The sequence below is a fragment of the Oryctolagus cuniculus genome, chromosome 3 (genome assembly GCF_964237555.1).
Source record: "Oryctolagus cuniculus chromosome 3, mOryCun1.1, whole genome shotgun sequence".
Classification (NCBI taxonomy): domain Eukaryota; kingdom Metazoa; phylum Chordata; class Mammalia; order Lagomorpha; family Leporidae; genus Oryctolagus; species Oryctolagus cuniculus.
In genome coordinates this window covers 62,516,237-62,538,753 of record NC_091434.1, presented here as the reverse complement: position 1 = coordinate 62,538,753, position 22,517 = coordinate 62,516,237, and the positions used below count along the sequence as shown (strand labels likewise).

Here is a 22,517-nt window from a genome sequence, read left to right as displayed (position 1 = left end):
ACTCTAATAGAAAAGCTTAAATATAATCACATGAGTAGGTACATACCGAGTATATCTTTAGCTTGTGCAGGTTCTGTCATTGTAATAGGTTCTCCTTGACCAGCACAGTTCACTGCGGCTACCTGGAAGTAGTAGTTCACTCCATGCGTGAGGTTCGATACCACATATTCTGTAGTTCTGACTTCTCCTTTAGTAGAGACGATAGTCCATTCCTCTTCTTCTTCTTTTCTCATCTGGACAACATATCCAGTAACAGCACTGCCCCCGTCATAGACAGGTTTACTCCAGCTCAAAGTGATGGATGACTTAGTTGAATCTGCAATCCTTATCTTAGCAGGTGGCCCTGGAGGATCTAGAATGGCCATGAACAATATGGTAATTACACAATCATGTACAATTTAGTCGTACAAAAGAAGACATAGGTGAAGAATGTGGTGTACATGGGCACTTACCAATAGGATCAGCAGCCTTGTAGAAGTCTGATGGTTCAGAAAATGGACCCTGGCCAGCGGCATTTATGGCACAAACTCGGTACTGATAGTCATTGTTTTCTGTAAGTCCTGTCACTTTCTGTCTGGTGTCACGGATTGTCTCCTTTAGCACCTTAAACCATCCTAGACTCTTCTTGTCTCGTTTTTCAAGGAAATAGCCACTTATTTCATTACCACCATCTGCAATTGGCCTGTTCCACACAACAGTCATTGAATTCTTAGTGATCTTTGTCACCTCTGGTATGCTTGGTGGTCCAGGTGTAACTGTTTAGAAAGGACAAGATAAATGAGTTTCAAAGGATCAACGTTACTGACAAATTCTTTTGATTTTCAAATTCTATGCATGATTGTTAGTTTCATTTATTATGCTTATATTTTCCACCTTATGAAAAGGATGGCAACAAGACAATATGTGATACAAAGGAAAATCATCTTAAGAAAACATATTCATGGGCTACAATAATTATATTTATTTTTTAAAAGTTTCCATGTGTTTTGTTGCAGTTTTCTTATGCAATCACACTTACCAAAAGCATTCTTGGCCACAACTGGGTCAGATTCCAGTGGCTCGCCGATTCCATATTTGTTCACAGCTCGGACTCGGAAGATATATTCATTTCCTTTGATAATCTTGGTGGTTGTAATGATGCACTCTTCCAAATTTTCAGACACCATCGACCACACAACACGGCTTGTCTCACGCTTCTCTATGATGTAGTGAGTGATTTTTGCACCGCCGTCGTCAGCTGGCGGCCGCCAGAGAAGGGTTATCTTTTCCGCAGTGACGGTCTTGAATTCAATTGGTCCACCTGGAGGTCCCGGTTTGTCTGACAAAGAGTGAAATAGTATGTTAGTATTTTGGAAAAGCTTAGTAATGTAAAAGGCTAAGCTTTAAGCAAAGAAAATATGACGTTGGTCTGTATTTAGCACTCACCAAGGATCTGCACTCTGATGGTGGCTGAGGCTGAGCCCATGGCATTCCTTAGTTTTAATTCATAGCATCCACTGTTAAGGCGAGTAGCATCTTTGATGAGTATGGATGCAAGGTCAGTGGTATTTTCCACACACACCAGTGCATTGGTTTGTAATTCTTTATCATCTTTGTACCACTCAATTGTAGGCTCAGGTTTGCCAGAGATGCCAGCTCTGAGCTTCACAGATGTACCTGCTCTGTATTTAACAACTTCTGTGTATTCTAGAGGCAAATCAATTACAGGTCCACCTGCAAGAAACACAGATGGGAGATATTTAAAACATTACAAGGATGAAAAAAATCATTGTTGCCATAGTGTCAAAATCAGATCATTGGTCCTTATTTAATTATACACACATATACACAGAATAGTTCTGATCCTATTTACCTATTTTAAATATTTACATTTTACAAACCCTTTTTCTATCTCAGATGTGGAAGAATGTGAATAAGCTCTGTACTCCCAGTGACACTGCACTGATTGCACATTAAGTGCCTTTTAAATGTAATTTAAAGTCTATTAGGTATTTTATTCCAGTGGTGAAATGGAATGCGGTAGTGAGAACATCAGTGAAGATGGTGTATTTTACATTTTCTTTCACTACAGTGCTTAGCTCCGGCCATTGCAGCTATCTGGGGAGTGAACCAGCAGATGGAAGCCCTCTCTCTCTCTGCCTGAGCCTTTGCCTCTCTGTAACTCTTCTTTTCAAATAAATAAATAAATCTTTTTTTTTTCTTTTAAAAGAGTAGCCTTGGGATTCTTAGCAGGAGAATGGGAGTGGATACTTTCCCCAGACATGCTAGTGGCTGGATTTCCTCCATGAAAGTGGAAAACTTTTACAAAAGATGCCCCAGGGTACCTGACTCTCTGACATTTTAGTTTTCAACTACTGTTGACTATGTCACTTACTTTCCAGAATGGTTGAAGATACGCGTTTTGGACTGACAGTGATGTATAGAGGGCTCTGTAGACTACCCATTTGAACCCCCACTCCATCACTAATGAGCTGCTTTTCCCTGGAAAAATTTCTTAGGTGCTCTAAATCTCAGTTTCTCTTCAGTAAAATGGGCTAATCTGAGGACTGTTAGAACTAAGGGAGAGAATTAATAAGTATTACCTAAGAAGTGTTAACGGCTGCTAATACTATCATCATCAAAGTCAGTGCTTAGTCTTTCACTAAAGACGAATATTCTCTGGGGATTCAATCCTGCTTTTCATTACCGACTTTGATCATTTAAAATATAATGAAAGCACCAACTTTATCATCACTCACAAAATGTTGGAGTTGGAAAGGCCCTTCGATAACCTTTAGTACAAACCTCCACAGTAAACTGTTACAGCTAAGCCAAGAAGTCCAGAGAGGTTAAGGAATATTCCTAACACTCCCAGTTAGTTCCTAATTCTTTCCATAAACTCAATTAAGGCACATGGTAAAAGTTATGAGAGTGAGGGGGTAATATGGAGTGAGCTGGCTGTTGAGATTCAAAGTGTTAAAGCTGCTTACCATAAGAATCGATGCAGGTAACGGGGCCCACAACCTCAGATGGGTTGCTGATGGAACCGACGGCATTCCTAGCAAAGACGCGGAATTCATACTGGGAGTTCTGAGTCAAACCAGAGACAACGAAGTGAGTCTCAATAACATTGGTGAAGCTGGCCTTGGCCCATCTGCCATCTGGAAGGTCACGTCTTTCCACAATGTAGCCTGTAATCTTGCTTCCTCCATCGAAAGCTGGTTGTTGCCACGAAAGGCTGACAGAGTTCTTTGAAATATCAGTGATACGAACATTTCTTGGGGGTTCTGTGGTAATAAGAGGAAATGTATTAGCAAAATATATGTCAGTTTATTTGGCTTTGCAGAAATAAGACTTGCAATTTTAAGTTACTAGAACTGTCTTTTCTCATGACAAATACATACCACAGGCATCAATGGCCAAGACTGGATCGGAAGCATGGCTGGGTTTCCCAATTCCTGCAGCGTTTTCTGCATACACCCTGAATTCATAGATAAGCCCGGCACTGATTGTTGTGACTTTGAAGTGAGTTGTACGGATGAGCAGCTTGTTGACTTTTTGCCATAGAATGCTATTTCTGTCCTTCATTTCCAGGTGATAGCCTGTGACTGCACTGCCTCCATTGGACACTGGCTCATGCCAGCCCACTGTGATGCTTTCTCGAGTAACGTTAGAGACCCAAGGTGTAGATGGTGGTCCAGGTGTTGCTAAACAAGAGGAAAAAAAAATTCCCATAATTCATGCAAACATTTAAAACACTACGGTAAATAAAACTCTTGAATCTTTGAAAAGTTTGACAACTTACTATATGGTAGTTTGACAACCACACAAGCTGAATCTATGTGGTCACTGATGCCAAAGCGGTTTTCTGCCTTAATGCGGAATTGGTATTCCTCTCCTGTGGTCAGTTTCATGATTTTAATTGTGGTTCTGGCCACCGTTGCCGACACTTCAGTCCATGCCGCGGTGCTTGTTTCTCTCTTGAGTACAATGTAGTTGGTAACCTGACTTCCGCCATCGTACTTAGGTGGCTCCCATTTGAGAGTCACACTTTGTTCCGTTATATCACTAATAGCAACAGGGCCAGTTGGAGGACCAGGCCTGTCCAGCACGACGATGTTAATGAAAGCTTTGGTTGTTCCAGTGGAGTTGGCAGCAGTGATCTCATACCTTCCTGCATCACCTGCAACACTCTCTTTGAGATTGATGGTCAGGTTCTCGGCAGTAATTTCAGTATTAAATCTCATGGTTGCCTTCAGGGGCATGCCATCTCTTGATAAGGTCACTTTGGGCAGTGGCTTTCCAGAAATTGGAATGTCCACTTTAAGATTTGAACCAGCTCTAACATATACAGTGTGACTTGGGAAATTCTTCATATCAATTTCGGGTGGTTCTGAAAAATAACAGTAAGGAAAATGAAGGTGAAAAAGACTTTCTAAATATTAACTTAAATCCATGCAAATCATTTTGCCTCTGTGTAAAATCAGACGTACCTAGCTGCTCCTTAACAAGAACAGGAAGCAGAAGCTCTCTTGGGTCACTCAGGCCGGCTTGATTTTCAGCAAAGACTCGGAAGAAGTATTCTGAATTCTCCCTCAGGCCAGAGACAACATGATGGGTTGACTTCACCACTGCACATTTAACCCAGTTTTTCTGTCCTTTTTCTAGTGCTTCAACAACATAGTGAACAATTCTGCTTCCACCATCATGTTCGGGCTTCAACCACATCAGGGAAACACTATCTTTGGATACACTTGTTACTCCAAGTTTTTCAGGAGGACTTGGTTTTTCTAAGAAAATAAAGTATCAAAGGAAAGGGAAGAATTATAATTTAAGTGCATTTTTCATACATTGTCAAAAGAAAACTTTTAAATGAAAGCCATATATGTACATTGCATCTGATTTTTTTCATATGATCAGTTTGGTTCCTGAGCCAACCAAAGCTTATACAAGCTACATTGTTACATACTATAGCGTTCACATTCAAATTAAATTTCAAGTGACGAGAATAAATAAGACTTATCTCAAATCCATGTGCATGGAAAGGAAGAATAAGATACAAAATCTTGCAAGAAACTTCATCATAATGGTTTCTGCACATGCATAGATATTCAGTTATATTCAATTATACTTAATTTCAATTTATGTTGAATTTCTAGTTACACAAATATCTATTTTTGTAATCACTAAAAAACTTTGTCTACTAGAGATGTGCTGTAGTGTGAATATTTCAGGGTATAAACCAAAGCATTTAAGATTAAATAATGACTGATCAGAGTGATTCACACTCTGTAATGAAATTAATACTGATTTTCCTTGTTCTTAAAACGTACCTGTTATTTTTACTCCTTCCTTTGTTTCAGCAGGGATGCCAACACCAAACTCGTTTTCTCCAGAGACTCTGAAGTAGTAAATAGCCCCCTCTTGTAAGCTGGTAACTTTGTAGGAGAGGCGGTTACAGTTGTTGGTCACAGAGACCCAAGCTTTCTTGCTGGCTTCACGTTTTTCTATGTGGTAGTTTTTCACTGGTGCCCCACCATCGTTTTCAGGAACATCCCAGGATAACACTGCAGACTCTTTGGTTACATCTTGTACAGAAATAGCAGCTGGAGGACCTGGGGAATCTAGCACTTTGACAACGAAGGTCAGTGAAGCAGCACTAAGGACGTTCTGAATTGTTAAAGTGTATTTTCCAGAATCACTTCTGTTGGCATTTTCAATGGTGAGTGATGTCCGAGAGTCTGTGGAATCGATGTAGGCTCTCGTGCGGAGGTCAGAGTCTGGTTTGCTCCACAGGACACTGGGTACCGGTCTTCCTCGGAAAGGCACAGTCATGGTAAACGAAGAACCAGCCTTGACAATCAAGGTCTTCCTCATTTCACTGTCAATATCAAATACAGGTTCTTCTTCCCTTTCCTTTGCTACCTGAGGGTCGGAGCTCTCACTGGGATCACTAGCACCGACCTTATTGACAGATCTTACTCTGAAAACATATTCAGCTCCTGTCGTTAGTCCACTGATGGTATATTCTGTGCCTCTTAGGCTCTGAATGGCAGTTTTCCAGTCTGTTTCATCAGATGTCTTGTATTCCACGGTGTATCCAGTTACTGGGGCACCACCGTCAAACAAGGGCTTCACCCAGCCAATAGTTATGCTGGTTTTGCCCGAGTCCACGATTTTGGGTTTAGATGGAGGAGAAGGTAAGAACACTGGGTCTTGTGCCCGAATTAAGGGAGAGGTTTCACTCGGAAGACTTAGGCCAGCAGCATTTTCAGCATAAACCTGATATTCATATTCACATCCTTCCCGAAGTCCTGTTGCTTTCACTCTCAGATCATAAACTGGTTTTTTGTTTACACGCACCCACCGCAGGCTGTTTTTCTCCCGTCTTTCGATGATATATCCGGAGATTTCACTGCCTCCGTCACTCTCAGGTCTGGACCAGCAAAGGGTCATGGAATCTTTGGTCACAGATGTAATTTCCAAAGATGTGGGTGGACTTGGAACTGTAAACGGATCCAGCGCCTTCACAGCCACACTCTCCAGGGACTCACCAACACCGTATTTGTTAACACCGGTTACTCTAAATATGTACTCATTGCCTTTGAGTAACTTCGTTACTTTACAGGATGTCGTCCTTAACTCTCCTTCACATATTGTCCACGCGAGACGGCTTGTTTCACGTTTTTCTACGATGTAATAGTCAATATCAGCACCACCATCTTCTTGGGGACGTCCCCAGGAAAGAGAGCATTTCTCAGAAGTGAGGCCATTTATTTCAAGTGGTCCTGCTGGTGGGCCAGGCTTATCAAGTACCTTACAGTTCACTGCCATAGATCGAGTTCCGGCAACATTCTTGACTGTGAGTACATACTGCCCAGTGTCACGTCTTACACAGTCCTTTACTGTTAGCACAGTGTGGTTGTCTGTTGAAACAATTTCTGTTCTTGCTCTTTCTTCAATTTCTACACCATCCTTGGCCCAGGAGATGACCGGCAAAGGTCGGCCTGCAACGTCTGCATCTATCTTAAGGACTTCTCCAGCTTTGACAACAATGACATCTCGGAACTTGACATCCATCATAATTCTTGGAGCCTCAACATCGTCTTTAACTGTAATAGGTCCGGTGGATTCTGATGGTTCGCTAACTGAATCAGCGGCATTCCTTGCAAAAACTCGGAATTCATAGCGCTGATCTTCAGTTAGTTCAGTTACCTCAAAGAATGTTTCCTGTACGTTAGTAAAGTTGCACTTCAGCCAGCGGCCATCTGGTAGTTCTCTACGTTCAATAATGTATCCTGTGATCTTAGCTCCACCATCATAATGTGGTTTAGACCATTTAAGTGACACTGATTTTCTCGTGATATTTGTGACTTCAGGTTGTCCCGGAGGGTCACAAGGATCTCTGGCAGGGACTGGTTCACAAGACTTACTGCATTTACCGATCCCAGCAATATTCTCAGCATATACACGATACTCATACATCAGTCCTTCATCAAGACCAGAGACCTTCATCTGAGTATCAGCAATGAGGATCTTATTTGCTTTCGACCAAAGAATGCTGCTTCTTTCTTTATATTCAAGGTGATAGCCAATGACTCGACTTCCTCCATCGTTAACTGGCACCTGCCAGCTTACGACCATGGTGGACTTTGTGGCATGAACAACTTTAGGGGTACCAGGAGGACCTGGAGGACTGAATGGATACTCTGCAACGATAGCTGAAGATTCACTGTAGGAGCTCTTTCCGTAGCGGTTTTCCGCACAGACACGGAACTGATACTCACTTCCTGTTGTCAGACGGACTATTTTAATGGATGTTCTTGCAACTGCTTGTGAGACCACGTGCCATGTTGTAGAAGTGGTTTCTCTCTTCTCAACGATGTAGTTGCTAATTTGGCAACCACCGTCATATTCTGGAGGAGTCCAAGAAATGGTTACATTGTCACAACTAACCTCATCAATGTGGATAGGTCCTGGTGGTCCTGGTTTGTCAAGGACAACTACAGTAATAGGAACTGTTAAGGATCCAGCGCTGTTTGAAACAGTTAGTTCATAAGTTCCAACATCTTCCCTTGAGGCTTCCTTAATAGTCAGTGATGTTACTGTCTTTGAAGAAGAAACATTGACTCTAGTTGTTTCTCTAAGAGTCTGACCATCTTTTTTCCAGCTTACAGTAGCTTGAGGTCTGCCTTTGAATGGTACATCAATCTTAAGTTGGTCTCTAGCCTTTACATTGAAAGTATGGAAAGGAAGCTCAACTGAAGGCTTTATTTCAATATCCCTTGCAATCACTGGCACTCCAAGTTGTCTTGGGTCGCTTCTTCCTTTTTCATTAACTGCAGAGACTCTGAAGACATACTCTTCTCCTGCAGTTAAGCCAGATATAGTTGCTTCTAGCGTCTTAACCTGTGTGCACATGCTCCATTTTTCACTTCCTTTAGTCTGCATTTCGACTACATAGCCAGTGATTTTGCTGCCACCGTCACTTTCTGGTTTCTCCCACTTAATTATAGCTGTATTACGGGTCACATCAACAAGAGTTACTCTTCCAGGTGGGAGGGGCGGTTCAGACACTTTAACGGGTTCAGTTGTTTCAGCTGGCAAGCCAATCCCATATTCGTTGGAAGCCAAAACTCGGAAGTAGTAAGAACATCCTTCTTGTAGGTTTTCAATTTTGAATGTATTCTTAGTGCAGTTGTTTGTAACGGTAGCATAGGCTTTTCTTGTAGTTTCTCGTTTTTCAACGATGTAGTTTGTAATCTTAGCTCCACCATCAATAAGTGGTGGTTCCCAGGACAATATTACCGAGTCTTTCTTCACTTCTTTTACAGTCAAATTCACAGGGGCACTTGGTGAGTCAAGAACTCTGACGTTGACAAAAGCTGTTTTGGAGCCACTGTTATTTTCTAATGTCAGATTATACCGACCACTGTCAAATCTGGTAACGTTGTCGATGACCAACATTGTATATGAGCTGGTCACCTCAATCTGGGCTCTGTCAGTGAGAATGCCTTCAGCTTTCTCCCATTTAACTTCAGGTTCTGGTCGACCTTTGATAGTGACAAATAAGCGTAAAGTAGCACTTGCACGCAGAATGACCACCTTTCTGAGATCAGCATCAAGTTCTATTTCTGGTGGCTCTACCCTTTCCTGAGCAACAACTGAACCAGGGATAGTGGCAGGTTCACCTACACCTTCAGAATTGAAGGCACAAATACGGAAATTATATTCGGTATTTTCTTTAAGCTTGGTCACTGTGAACTGCTTTCCTTGTACTCCTGTTGGTGGAGTGCAGGTTGTCCATTCATCAGCAGCTGCCTCTTTAGCCTCAATAACATAGCCTTTAACAGGTGCGCCACCATCATAAATTGGCTTACTCCAAGCCAGGGAGACTGAAGATCTCGATGTGTCTGTCACTTTTGGATTGCTTGGTGGACCTGGTGGGTACAAGGTGTCACATGCACGATAGAAAACAGATGGCTCACTAGGCTCACCCACACCAGCTGCATTTTCCGCGGCAACTCGGAATTCATAGGAATGGCCCTCAGTAAGGCCAGTTACCCTGAACCGGAGATCTGTAAGTGTTTTCTTGTTGCATTTGGTCCATCTAACGCCTTCCTTGTCTCGTTTTTCCAGAATGTAGCCTTCAATTTCAGCTCCTCCATCATCCACTGGGCGTGCCCATGTTACTACCATAGAATCTTTGGTGATTGCTGAAGCTTCCGGTGTTGATGGAGGACCAGGTGGCTTATAAGGATTACAGGCTATAACAGGCTCAGATTCCAGGGGCTCTCCTATTCCGTATTTATTCACAGCCATGACACGGAATATGTACTCGTTACCAGGCAGAAGTTTAGTGACTTTGTAGTTGAGGGCCTGTACTTCAGTCGAAACCTGGGTCCAGGAAAGTCTGCTCGTCTCTCTCTTTTCAATGATGTAATGTGAAATACTAGCACCCCCATCTTGCAGAGGAGGGTTCCATGCCAGGTAACACTTCTCTGCAGTAACTCCAGAAACCTTCAGAGGCCCCTCGGGTGGTCCTGGCCTGTCGAGTACCTTTACAGTGATTGGTATGGACTTGGTACCACCGACATTGCTGAGTTTCAGAACATACTGTCCTCCATCTGTCCGTATGCAATCTTTGACAACAAGAGTTGTTTTCTGAATAGTGGACTTAATTTCCATCCTGGCAGTTGTTTCTTCAAGCTCCTTCCCATCTTTCAGCCAAACAACATCGGGTATAGGTTTGCCGCGGATATCAGCTTCTAGAACAAAAGTCTCCCCAGCGTGAACAACAATGACGTCTTTATATTTTGGATCCAGTGAGGCATTTGGTGCATCAATTTCATCTCTAGCAGTAATGGCTCCACTACTTTCAGATGGTTCACTTAAGTTGCCAGCTGCATTTCTTGCAATTACTCTAAATTCGTATCTCTGGTCTTCTACAAGTCCACTCACTGTAAATTCGGTCTCTAATACATTGGTAAAACTGGCTTTCATCCAACGGCCATCAGGTAGATCTTTCTTTTCTACGATATAACCTGTTATTTTGCTACCACCATCATAGGCAGGTTTCTTCCATTTCAGTGTGACATTGTTTCTTGTAATGACAATGGCTTCAGGACGACCAGGTGGATCACATGGATCACGTGCAACAAAGCATTCGGACACTTTGCTAGGCTTGCCAATGCCAACGATGTTTTCAGCAGAAACTTTGAACTCATACTCAAGTCCTTCATCAAGCCCAGTTGTCTTGAATTTGGTGTCTTGAATGAGGGTCTTATTTACCTTGACCCATAGAATGCTGTTCTTTTCCTTCTGTTCAAGATGGTAGCCAAGAACTTTGCTGCCTCCGTCATTAACTGGCTCATGCCATTGCACAAGCATCTGATCTCTGGAGACTGATGTTACAAAAGGAGTTCCCGGTGGTCCAGGTTCTTTAAATGGATATTGTACAATAACTGGTTTAGAGTCCAGGGAAGTACTTTTTCCATACCTGTTCTCAGCATAAATTCTGAACTGGTACTCAGAGCCTGTTTTTAGTTTGGTTACTTTAATTGTTGTCCTTGCGACTGTGGCTGATACAATGTGCCAGGTGGTGGTGGTGGTGTCTCGCTTCTCTACAATGTAGTTGCTTATCTGGCAGCCACCAGTGTAAGCTGGAGGTTCCCAAGATAGAACCACAAAGTCGGCGCTAATTTCATCAAAGCGAACTGGCCCAACTGGAGGTCCAGGCTTTTCCAAAACAATAACGCTGAGGTTTTCTGTTGCCGTGCCTGCACTGTTTGTTGCCGTAATGGTGTACTTTCCAAAATCATCTTTGCTGCTTTCTTTAATGTGCAAAATTGTTGAAGTAGCCGTTTCTTCAACATTTACTCTTGTTGTCTGTCTCAGAGGTTCACCATCTTTGACCCAAGAAATTTCAGGTCTTGGCCGGCCTATCACTGGAATTTCTATTTTAAGATCTTCTCCAGCTTGTACACTGTATGTGTTAAATGGTAACTTAAAGCTGGGCTGTATAGTCAAGTCCTTGGCTATGACAGGAACACCAAGTACTCTTGGATCACTTTTCCCTTTCTCATTGTAAGCCTTCACCCGGAACTGGTATTCGTGTCCAGAACTCAAACCAGTAACAACTGCATTGCAGACTTTGGATTCAGCCACAACACTCCATTTTTCAGTTCCCTTGGGCTGCATTTCAACAACATACCCTAGGACTCTGCTACCACCATCATGTTCAGGTTTCTCCCACATGAGCGATGCACTGGTCTGGGATACGTCAGTGAGTGTCACCTTTCCTGGTGGGGAAGGAGGTTCAGCAGCTTTCACGGCATCAACGGTTTCCACCGGAACGCCAACCCCAAATTCATTTTCAGCCATCACTCTAAAGTAATAAATGGCTCCTTCTGTAAGATTCTCAACTTTAAAGCTTGTTTTGTTGCATTTACTGCTCACATTAGCATACGCTTTTCTTGTTGACTCACGTTTGTCAATAACATAGTTCTTGACCTTTGCTCCCCCATCAATGATGGGTGGTTCCCATACCAGAACGGCAGAATCTTTCTTCACTTCTTTGACTGCCAAATTCTGGGGTGGTCCTGGAGTGTCAAGAACTTTCACAGTTACAAAAGCAGTCTTGGTTCCACTGCTGTTTTCTAACTTGACGATGTATTTTCCAGCATCATTTCTATCACAGTTATCGATTGACAGTTGGGTAAAGTTTACTCCCTTTTCAACCTGGACCTTGTCTGTGAATTCACCTTCTTCTCGAGACCAAGTAATATCTGGTGTTGGACGACCTTTGAATGGAATGTGAATCCTGGCAGATCCACCAGCTCTGACAACAATTCCTTTCCTTAATTCAGAGTCAAGATCAAGTTCAGGTGCTTCAAGTTTATCTTCTGGTTTCACAGTACCAGGAACTGAAGCAGCCTCACCTAAACCAACTTTGTTCAGGGCACACACTCTTATTTTGTACTCTTGGTGTTCAATGAGTTTTGAAATTTCAAAGCGATTGGCTTTCAGTCCAGTCTGTGGGGTAACTATTTGCCATTCTTCCTCGTCTGCTTTACAGATTTCTATGATGTATCCCAGGACCTCACTGCCACCATCATAGATGGGTTTGCCCCAGGCCAGAGTAATTGAATTTTTAGTGGTATCTACAACGTGTGCGTTAGTGGGTGGTCCAGGTTTGAAGACAGGGTCACAAGCCTTATAATAAACTGTAGCTGGGCTTGGTTCTCCAACTCCAGCAGCATTTTCTGCGGAGACTCTGAATTCATACTCGTGATCTTCTGTTAATCCTGTTACTCTGAAACGCAAGTCTGTAACACGGCGTTTATTGCATTTTATCCATCGAATGCCACTTCTGTCTCTCTTCTCTACAATGTAACCAGTAATCTCACTCCCACCATCACTGTCTGGACGGTTCCAACAGACGGTCATAGAGTCCTTGGCAATGTTTGTGACTTCCAAGCTTTTTGGTGGCCCAGGAACCACAAATGGATTTTTCATCAGTACTGGTGCAGATTCCAAAGGCTCTCCAACCCCATACTTGTTGACAGCCATTATGCGGAAAATATATTCGTTCCCTTCTAGGAGTTTGGTAATTTTCAGAGAATTGGTCACGACTTCCGAAGCAACAACAGTCCATGCGAGTCGACTGGTTTCTCGCTTTTCAACAACGTAGTGAGAGATGTCACTACCACCATCTTGAAGTGGTGGAGACCATGTTAAAGTGCATTTTTCACAGGTGACTCCAGTAACCTGGACTGGCCCTTCTGGAGGTCCTGGTCTATCTAATACTTTTACATTTACAGGGAATGACTTAGAACCTGCAACATTGGAGGCTCTTAAGATATACTGTCCACCATCAATTCTAATAGCATCCTTTACAATAAGTAAAGCCTTGAAATCTGTGTTCTTTATTTCACACCTAGCAGATTCTTCAACTTCCTTATCACCTCTTAACCATTCAATGGTGGGTAGGGGCTTTCCATGGACATCAGCCTCGAGCCTGAATGTTTCTCCAGCGTTTACCACAATTGTGTCTCTGAATTTTGGATCCATTGAAATTCTTGGGAGCTCGACCTCATCCTTGGCAGTTATTGGTCCAGTACTATCAGAGGGTTTACTCATTGTACCAGCTGCATTCTTTGCAATGACTCTGAATTCATATCTTTGATCTTCAGTAAGGCCTGACACAGTAAATTGAGTTTCGATGACATTGGTGAAGCTGGCTTTCATCCAGCGACCCTCAGGCAAATCACGTTTTTCTACGATGTAACCTGTGATCATGCTTCCACCGTCGTATACAGGTTTGGTCCATTGTAAAGTGATTTCATTTCTTTTAACTATTATTGCTTCTGGGGTTCCTGGTGGGTCACAGGGGTCTCTGGCTACATAGCATTCAGAATTCTTGCTTGCTTTGCCCACGCCAACAATATTTTCAGCATAAACTCTGAATTCGTACTCAATGCCTTCTTCAAGGTTCAGTGCTTTAAACTGTGTGTCATGAATAATACTTTTGTTGACTTTCGTCCACAGAATACTATTTCTTTCCTTTCTCTCCAGGTGATAACCTATGATAGGGCTTCCACCATTGTTGATCGGCTCATGCCACTGTACGACCATGGAGTCTTTCGAAGTGGCTGTAACAAATGGTGTGCCTGGAGGGCCTGGTTCTTTGTAGGGATATTGAGCTACAATTGGTTCAGAGTCCAAGGCAAAGCTTTGTCCATATCGGTTTTCAGCAAATATTCTGAATTGGTACTCTGTACCAGTTTTCAGTTTGGTCACTTTGAGTGTGGTTCTAGCAACAGTAGCAGAAACAACATCCCATACTGTGGTGGTTGTATCTCTTTTATGAACAATGTAGTTGGTGATCTGGCAGCCCCCTGTGTATAATGGAGGGTTCCAAGATAATGTAATACTTTCAGCACTGACTTCATCAAATTTAACAGGTCCTTTTGGAGGATCAGGTTTATCTAGAGTGATAATTTCTATGGATGCGGTTTTCTGACCAACAACGTTGGCAACTGTGATTCCATAGTGCCCACTATCATCCTTATGGGTTTCTTTAATACTGAGTGTGGTGAGGTCAAGTGAATCAGCAACATTGATTCTTGTGGTCTGCTTCAGTGGAAGACCATCTTTAGTCCAGGTAATGGTTGGCTTGGGACGTCCAGAAATTGGCACTTCTATTTTCAAATCTTGGCCAACCTGTACACTGTAACTGCTGAATGCTGGTTTTACATCGGGCTCAATGACCAGATCTTTGGCAACTATTGGAACTGCAAGGGACCTAGGATCACTTCTCCCCTTTTCATTTACAGCAACGACTCTAAAGAGATATTCTTCTCCTTGAGTTAGGTTGGTAATTACTGCTTCAAGGGACTTTACTCGCGCACACTCTGACCATTTCTCACTGTGTTTAGCTTGCATTTCCACAATGTATTGAATGATTTTACTGCCACCGTCATGTTCGGGCTTTGTCCAACTCAGAGAGACACTGTTTCTGGTGACATCATCTACAGTGATTTTTCCTGGAGGCTGTGGGACTTCTGCAACCTTAATTGGATCAGCAGTGCGGGCAGGAAGGCCGATACCATACTCGTTCTCAGCTGTGACTCTGAAGTAATAACTGCAACCCTCTTGGAGCTGATCGATTTTCCAAGAACTCTTATGGCAGTTTGTGACAACAGCTGCATAAGATTTTCTTGTGGCTTCGCGTTTCTCAACAATGTAATTTTTAATTTTGGATCCCCCATCCAACAGAGGAGGTTCCCAGGTAATCGATACGGAGTCTTTGGTGATTTCCGTGACTTTCAGGTTAACAGGTGGACTTGGTGTGTCCAGGACTCTCACAGTAACAAAGGCAGACTTTGTTCCACTGCTGTTTTCTAATGTGAGCGTGTATTTTCCACTATCATATCGGTTGACATTGTCAAGAACAAGAGAGGTGAAACTGCTGGTGCTGTCAATTATCGCTGCATCTCGGATTTCACCATCCACCTTCCCCCATTTAACTTCTGGAGTAGGACGACCCTTTATAGGAACAAATAACCTTAAGGAGCCACCAGCCCTTATATTTATAATTTTCCTGAGTTCGAGGTCCAGGTCAATGTCTGGTGCTTCCAGTTTTTCTTCAACTATAACGGGTCCAGGGACATCAGCATGGTCACCGACTCCAGCTTTATTCACAGCGCAGATACGGAAGTTGTATTCATGTTTTTCCAACAGCTTCTCTACTTCTATATTTGTTTTATTGATTCCAGTTGGTGGAGTACACATTGTCCATTCGCCAACACTCACATCACATTTTTCAACAATGTATCCTTGGATTTCACAGCCTCCATCATAGATTGGTTTGCTCCAAGAAAGGAAAACTGAAGATCTGGTAATATCCATGACTTTGGGGTTGTTTGGAGGTCCAGGTTTGTAAATAGGATCACAAGCCTTTTGGTAAGCAGAAGGAGGGCTTGGTTCACTAAGTCCTGCAGCATTCTCAGCTGAGACTCTGAATTCATAGTTGTGATTTTCTATGAGTCCAGTTACTCTCAAACGCAACTCCCCAATCAGTCGCTTGTGGCATCTTGTCCATCTAATGCCTTCCTTATCCCGTTTTTCAAGAACGTATCCAAGAATTTCACTGCCACCATCAGATGCTGGCCGTTCCCATACCACAATCATTGAGTCCTTGGTCACTGTGGTGACTTCTGGAGCTTTTGGGGCATCTGGCACTACAAATGGATTCTTGGCGATTACTGGCTCAGATTCGAGAGGCTCACCAACACCGTATTTGTTCACAGCCATTACACGGAAAATATATTCGTTGCCCTCAAGAAGCTTTGTGACCTTGCAGCTGAGGGTTTGCACATTGGCATCGACCACAGTCCAAACAAGGCGGCTGGTTTCTCTCCTTTCCACAATATAATTTATGATGTCGCTTCCACCGTCCTGAAGTGGCGGTTTCCAAGCTAGTGTGCATTTTTCGGCTGTAACTCCTGATATCACAATAGGTCCTTCAGGTGGCCCTGGTCTATCAAGAACCTTGACATTCACAGTAACCGATCTCTCTCCTGCCACATTTTGGGCTTTCAGTACGTAATTTCCACTGTCAACACGGAATGCATCCTTTACACTGAGACTTGTGGCAAAGTCCGTGCTCTTTATTTCTAGTCGAGCTGTGTTCGAGAGCTCCTGATCACCTTTAATCCACTGAGTGGTTGGTATCGGTTTGCCATAAATATCTGCATCAATCCTGAATGACTCACCAGCGTGAACCACTATCGTGTCTTTGTACTTTGGATCCATGCTTATTCGAGGTGGATCTATCTCATCTCTTGCTGTTATGGCGCCCGTGCTCTCTGACGGCTCACTAAACACTCCTGCAGCGTTTCGAGCTATAACCCGGAACTCATATCTATGGTCTTCAACCAGGCCGGTTACTTCAAACTGAGTGTCCATGATATTTGTAAAACTGGCTTTCATCCAGCGGCCATCAGGTAATTCTTTCTTCTCGACAACGTAACCAGTGATCTTGCTTCCACCATCATAGGTGGGCTTCTTCCACTGAAGAGTCACAGAATTCCTTGTGACAATGATCGCCTCTGGCCGTCCTGGTGGGTCACATGGATCACGAGCTACATAACATTCTGAGACTTTACTTGGCTTGCCAATACCCACAATGTTCTCTGCAGAGACTCTAAATTCATATTCAATGCCTTCTTCCAGTCCAGTTGTCTTAAACTTGGTTTGAGGAATAGGTGTCTTATTCAGCTTAACCCAGAGGATGCTATTTCTCTCCTTGCGTTCTAGATGATAGCCAATGACTCTGCTCCCACCGTCATTGACTGGCTCATTCCATTGCACTTCCATGCTGTCTCTCGAGGAGAGTGTGACAAATGGTGTGCCAGGAGGACCAGGGACTTTGAATGGATACTGGGCTACAATAGGCTCCGAATTGAGGTAGGTACTCTTCCCATACCTGTTTTCAGCTGCAATTCTAAACTGATATTCACATCCAGTCTTTAATCTGGAAGCCTTTATTGTTGTCCTTGCAACTGTAGCTGACACAATTTGCCAGGTGGTTGTGGAAGTGTCTCGTTTCTCAACAATGTAATTGTTGATAGAACTTCCGCCATCATACTTTGGTGGTTCCCAGGAAATCGTAATACTATCTGCTGTCACTTCATCCATTTTAACTGGTCCAGTAGGAGGCCCTGGTTTGTCAAGGACGATGACATTAAGGGTTTCAGTAGCTTCACCAGCTGAGTTGCTCAGTTTGACTACATAGTGGCCAACATCTTCTCGGCAGGCTTCCTTTATTGACAGTAGTGAACTATTTTCCGTGCTCTCTGCATTTACTCGAGTTGTTTGTTTCAGTGGTACATCATCTTTATGCCAGGTTACAGTAGGTGTAGGGCGCCCAATGAATGGAACGTCAATTTTCAGGTCTTCACCTGCTAGTACAGTGAACGTATTGAATAGGAGTTTGAAGGCTGGTGGGATGACAAGATCTTTGGCAATTACTGGCACGCTCAATTGGCGAGGATCACTGATGCCCTTTTCATTCTGAGCTGAAACACGGAAAGAATATTCTTCACCCTGGATCAGCCCAGTTATAGTGGCTTCCGTGACTTTCACTGTGGCACACGTGGCCCACTTATCACTGCCTTTGCTTTGCATCTCCACGATGTAGCCCAGGATTCGACTGCCTCCATCATGCTCTGGTTTCTCCCAGGAGAGTGACACGCTATTTCTTGTGACATCCACCAGAGTTATCTTTCCTGGAGGAAGAGGCCGTTCTGATGCTTTCACAGATTCTGCAGTTTCAGCAGGCAGCCCAATGCCATATTCATTTTCTGCAAGAACCCTAAAATAGTAACTGCTGCCTTCCTGAAGCTGGTCTACCTTCCAGGAGGTCTTGTGGCAGTTTGTTGCAACAGTAGAATAGGCTTTTCTTGTTGACTCTCGCTTCTCCACAATGTAATTCTTTATTTTTGAGCCTCCATCAAGGAGAGGGGGATCCCATGTCAATGTGACAGATGTCTTAGTGACCTCCTTTACCTTAAGATCCTGTGGAGGGCCTGGTGTATCCAGTACTCTAACATTGACAAATGCAGACTTGCTGCCTGAGCTGTTTTCTACAGTTAGTATGTATTTGCCACTGTCGAATCTGTTTACATTCCCAACAATAAGCAGGGTGTAGGAGCTTGTGGATTCAATGCTAGCTTTGTCCAACGATTCCCCATGTTCCCGGGTCCACTTCACCTCGGGTGCAGGCCTTCCTTTGATGGGAACAAAAAGTCGCAGAGTGCAACAGGCTCTTATGACAACAAGTTTGCGCAGGTCAGCGTCCAGTTCAATTTCGGGAGGCAGCATTCTGTCTTCAGCCTTTGGAGTACCAGGAACCAGGGCAGGTTCCCCAAGTCCTTCAGAATTCATGGCGTAGATGCGGATTTTATATTCCTGATTCTCTACAAGGTTGGTGATGGTGTAAGAGGTTGCTTTGAGCCCAGCTGGTGGAGTGACGATCTTCCATTCATCTTCCTCTGGCAGGGCAATCTCAACCATATACCCAGTGATTTCTGAACCCCCGTCATAGATAGGTTTATTCCAAGCAATTGAAATGGATGATCTGCTTGTATCTAGGACACGTGGGTTGCCTGGTGGGCCAGGTTTAAACACGGCATCACAAGCTTTGTAAAATGGACTGGTAGCACTTGGTGCACTAATGCCAGCAGCATTTTCAGCCATAATCCTGAACTCGTATTCATGTCCTTCTGTCAGTCCAGATACTTTAAATCTTAAATCAGTAACAGTTTTCTTGTTGCATTTCACCCAGCGCTGCCCAGCTTTGTCACGCCGTTCCACAATATAATTGATGATTTCGCTTCCACCATCAGAATCGGGATGTCCCCAGCAGACAACCATGGAATCTTTAGTGATGGTTGTAACTTCAGGGTTCTTAGGTGGGTCAGGAGGTCCATAAGGATTCACTGCAAGCACAGGCTCAGATTCCAGTGGCTCTCCAACTCCATATTTATTTACAGCCATGACACGGAATATGTACTCATTGCCTTTTAAGAGTTTAGTGACTTTCAGTTTTGTTACTTGGACTTCTGAGGCTACATTGGTCCATGCCAATCTGCTGGTCTCACGTTTCTGTACTATGTAATGCTCAATTTTGGCACCTCCATCATCCAGCGGAGGCAACCATGATAAGACACACTTCTCTGAGGTCACCTCGGATACAGCTAAAGGTCCTTCGGGTGGACCTGGTCTGTCGAGAACTTTGACATTGAAAATGTGTTTGGCAAAACCACCAGGATTAGTTGCTGTAAGGATGTAAGCACCACTATCCCTTCTTGATGAATCCTTGTTTATCAGATATGTAGAGAAATCTGCAATTTTTATTTCTAATTTTCCTGTGCCTTCCAATTCCTTTCCATCCTTGGTCCATTCCATGGTTGGAGGAGGGCGCCCTGAAACATCAGCTTCCAGCTTGAATGCTTCACCTGCCTTTAATATAACTGTGTCCTTAAACCTCACATCTACCAGTATCCTCGGTGCTTCAACGTCATCCCTGCATGTGATGGCATCCGAGGGCTCAGAGGGTGGACTGATAGCCCCCGCAGCATTTTTGGCAATCACACGGAATTCGTATGCAGCATCTTCTGTTAGGCCACTGACTGTAAATTCATTCTCCAAAATGTTGCTGAAGTTGGCCTTCAGCCAGCGTCCATTAGGAAGATCTCTCTTTTCTACGATGTAACTAGTGATTTTAAAGCCTCCGGTATATTCAGGCTTAGCCCATTTAAGTGTCACTGTGTGTCTAGTAATATTTAGAGGTATTGGTTTCCCAGGTGGGTCAATGGGATCCAGGGCAAGCACAGGTTCTGATGGCTTGCTTGGCTTGCTTTTGCCTGCCATGTTTTCTGCAATCACTCGGAATTCATAAGCAATGCCATCCGTAAGTCCACTTGATTTAAAGATGTTGCCTGGTACTAATGCTTTGCTCACAGTCTGCCAGAGAATACCGTTTCGTTCTTTTCTTTCAACATGGTAGCCTAAAATGGGGCTTCCACCATCCGAGAGTGGCTCATGCCAGCTAATCGTCATGGAATCCTTGGTGACTGCAGTTACCTGAGGGGTACCAGGGGGTCCAGGAACCTTAAATGGATAGTTGGCAACTATAGATGCTGATGTGATGCCTGGTCCAACTCCATATCTATTTTGAGCTTTCACACGGAATTGATACTCCACCCCAGTAGTGAGGCGAGTGGCTTTATAGGTAGTGCGTATAACAGTCGTTGCTAACTCGACCCAGGTAGTACTGTCAGTCTGTCGCATTTCAATGACATAGTTGCTGATTGGTACACCCCCATCATTCTCAGGTGGTTCCCAAGAGAAGGTTACAAAATCAGACGAGACTTCATCAAATTTGATTGGTCCAGTAGGTGGCCCTGGGATATCATGGACTTGAATGGTGATAACATCGCCCACCTCTCCTACGATGTTCTTTGCTGTCAATGGATAGGGCCCACTGTCACTTCTGACACACTCGCTTATATTTAAGATGGTTGAAGTTGCCGTATTTTCAACATTAACTCTCTGTGTCTGCTTAAGAACCTGGTCTCCTTTTTTCCATGTCACTGTGGGCTTCGGTCGACCAAGCACTGGAATTTCGACTTTGATATTGTCCCCAGCTTTGGCGATGACCAACTTTTGATAGATGCCCCGGAGGTCCAACTCTGGCAGCATTGTCTGCTCCTTGACTATGACGGGCCTACTTTCTCGAGGTGCACTTCTTCCTGCACTGTTCACAGCCATCACTTGGAAGGTATATTCCTCGCCTTCAGTGAGATTCCTCACAACACATTCTAACCCTTTCACGGTTGTGATGTGGGTCCACTGGTCAGAACCTTTTCTCTGGGCTTCAATCACATAGCCGGTGATCTTGCTACCACCGTCATGTTTAGGTTTAGGCCAGGCCAAGCTGACGGTGCTCTTAGTTATGTCCATGATGTTAAGGCTGTCTGGTGGGGAAGGTGCTTCAGAGGCTTTTACTGGTTCTTTAGTTTCTGATGGCTCACCAATTCCGTATTCATTTTCCGCCATCACCCTGAAGAAGTATTCACAGCCTTCAGACAGGCCGGTAACTTTATATGTACACTTGTGGCACTTGGTGGTGACTGTGGAATACGATTTCCTTGTTGCCTCACGTTTCTCCACAATATAGTTTGTTATGCGTGAACCCCCATCTATCAGAGGGAGGTCCCAGTGCAGGGTGACGCTGTCCTTCGTGATGTCTGTAGGCCTCAGATTAAGGACAGGGCCTGGTGTATCCAAGACTCTGACATTAACAAAACCACTTTTCTTCCCAGCAGGGTTTTCAATGGTCATCACAAATTTTCCAGTGTCATATCTGTTACATTCTGGAATAATCAGAAGAGTGAATGATTCTGTATTTTCGATGTTGGCTCGGGTCTTCAGATTGATGTCATCTTTGGTCCAGGTCACTTCAGGAGCAGGACGGCCTTTAATTGGCACAAAAATTCTAATGCTGAGTCCTGCTCTAACGACCAGTGTTCTTCGGAGCTCAGCATCCAGTTCAAAATCAGGAGCCATTTCCCGTTCTACGATTTCAACATCTGGAATCACAGCTGGCTCCCCAACACCTGCATCATTGATGGCACTGATTCTAAAATTATATTTTTCTTTAGTATGAAGATCAGGGACGACAAATTCAGTGATTCTGAGTGCAGGGCCTGTGGTGTCTTTTACCCAGGTCTCATCTCCTACTTTTTGGTGCTCTACAACATAGCCGGTGATTTCAAGTCCACCGTCATAATGAGGCTTGCCCCATGCTAAAGAAGCAGATTTCTTGGTAGTATCAGTGACCCGTGCATTTGAAGGTGGTCCTGGAGGATCTGAAAAGAAACAAAGCCACAGAAGTGTATGTTAACGAGCTTGGCTTTTGGATAAGTTCTATGAAATACTGATGCTCTCGAATGAGTGGTGTTAAAAGA

General features: G+C 43.7%; 1 protein-coding gene across 50 annotated transcripts in view; it reads right to left on the bottom strand.

Moving 5' to 3' along the window:
• TTN (titin) overlaps positions 1-22,517 on the bottom strand; it is a 273,051-nt gene that overhangs the window by 26,365 nt on the left and 224,169 nt on the right. For all 50 annotated transcript variants that reach the window (XM_070070523.1, XM_070070550.1, XM_070070524.1 and 47 more), the window contains 9 exons: positions 5,313-22,418; positions 4,473-4,769; positions 3,785-4,372; positions 3,384-3,686; positions 2,970-3,266; positions 1,426-1,713; positions 1,019-1,318; positions 453-755; positions 47-352 (listed from right to left, as the gene is read on the bottom strand). In XM_070070523.1, the coding sequence (XP_069926624.1) occupies positions 47-352; positions 453-755; positions 1,019-1,318; positions 1,426-1,713; positions 2,970-3,266; positions 3,384-3,686; positions 3,785-4,372; positions 4,473-4,769; positions 5,313-22,418 (19,788 nt within the window). The remainder of the gene's footprint in view (positions 1-46; positions 353-452; positions 756-1,018; positions 1,319-1,425; positions 1,714-2,969; positions 3,267-3,383; positions 3,687-3,784; positions 4,373-4,472; positions 4,770-5,312; positions 22,419-22,517) is intronic.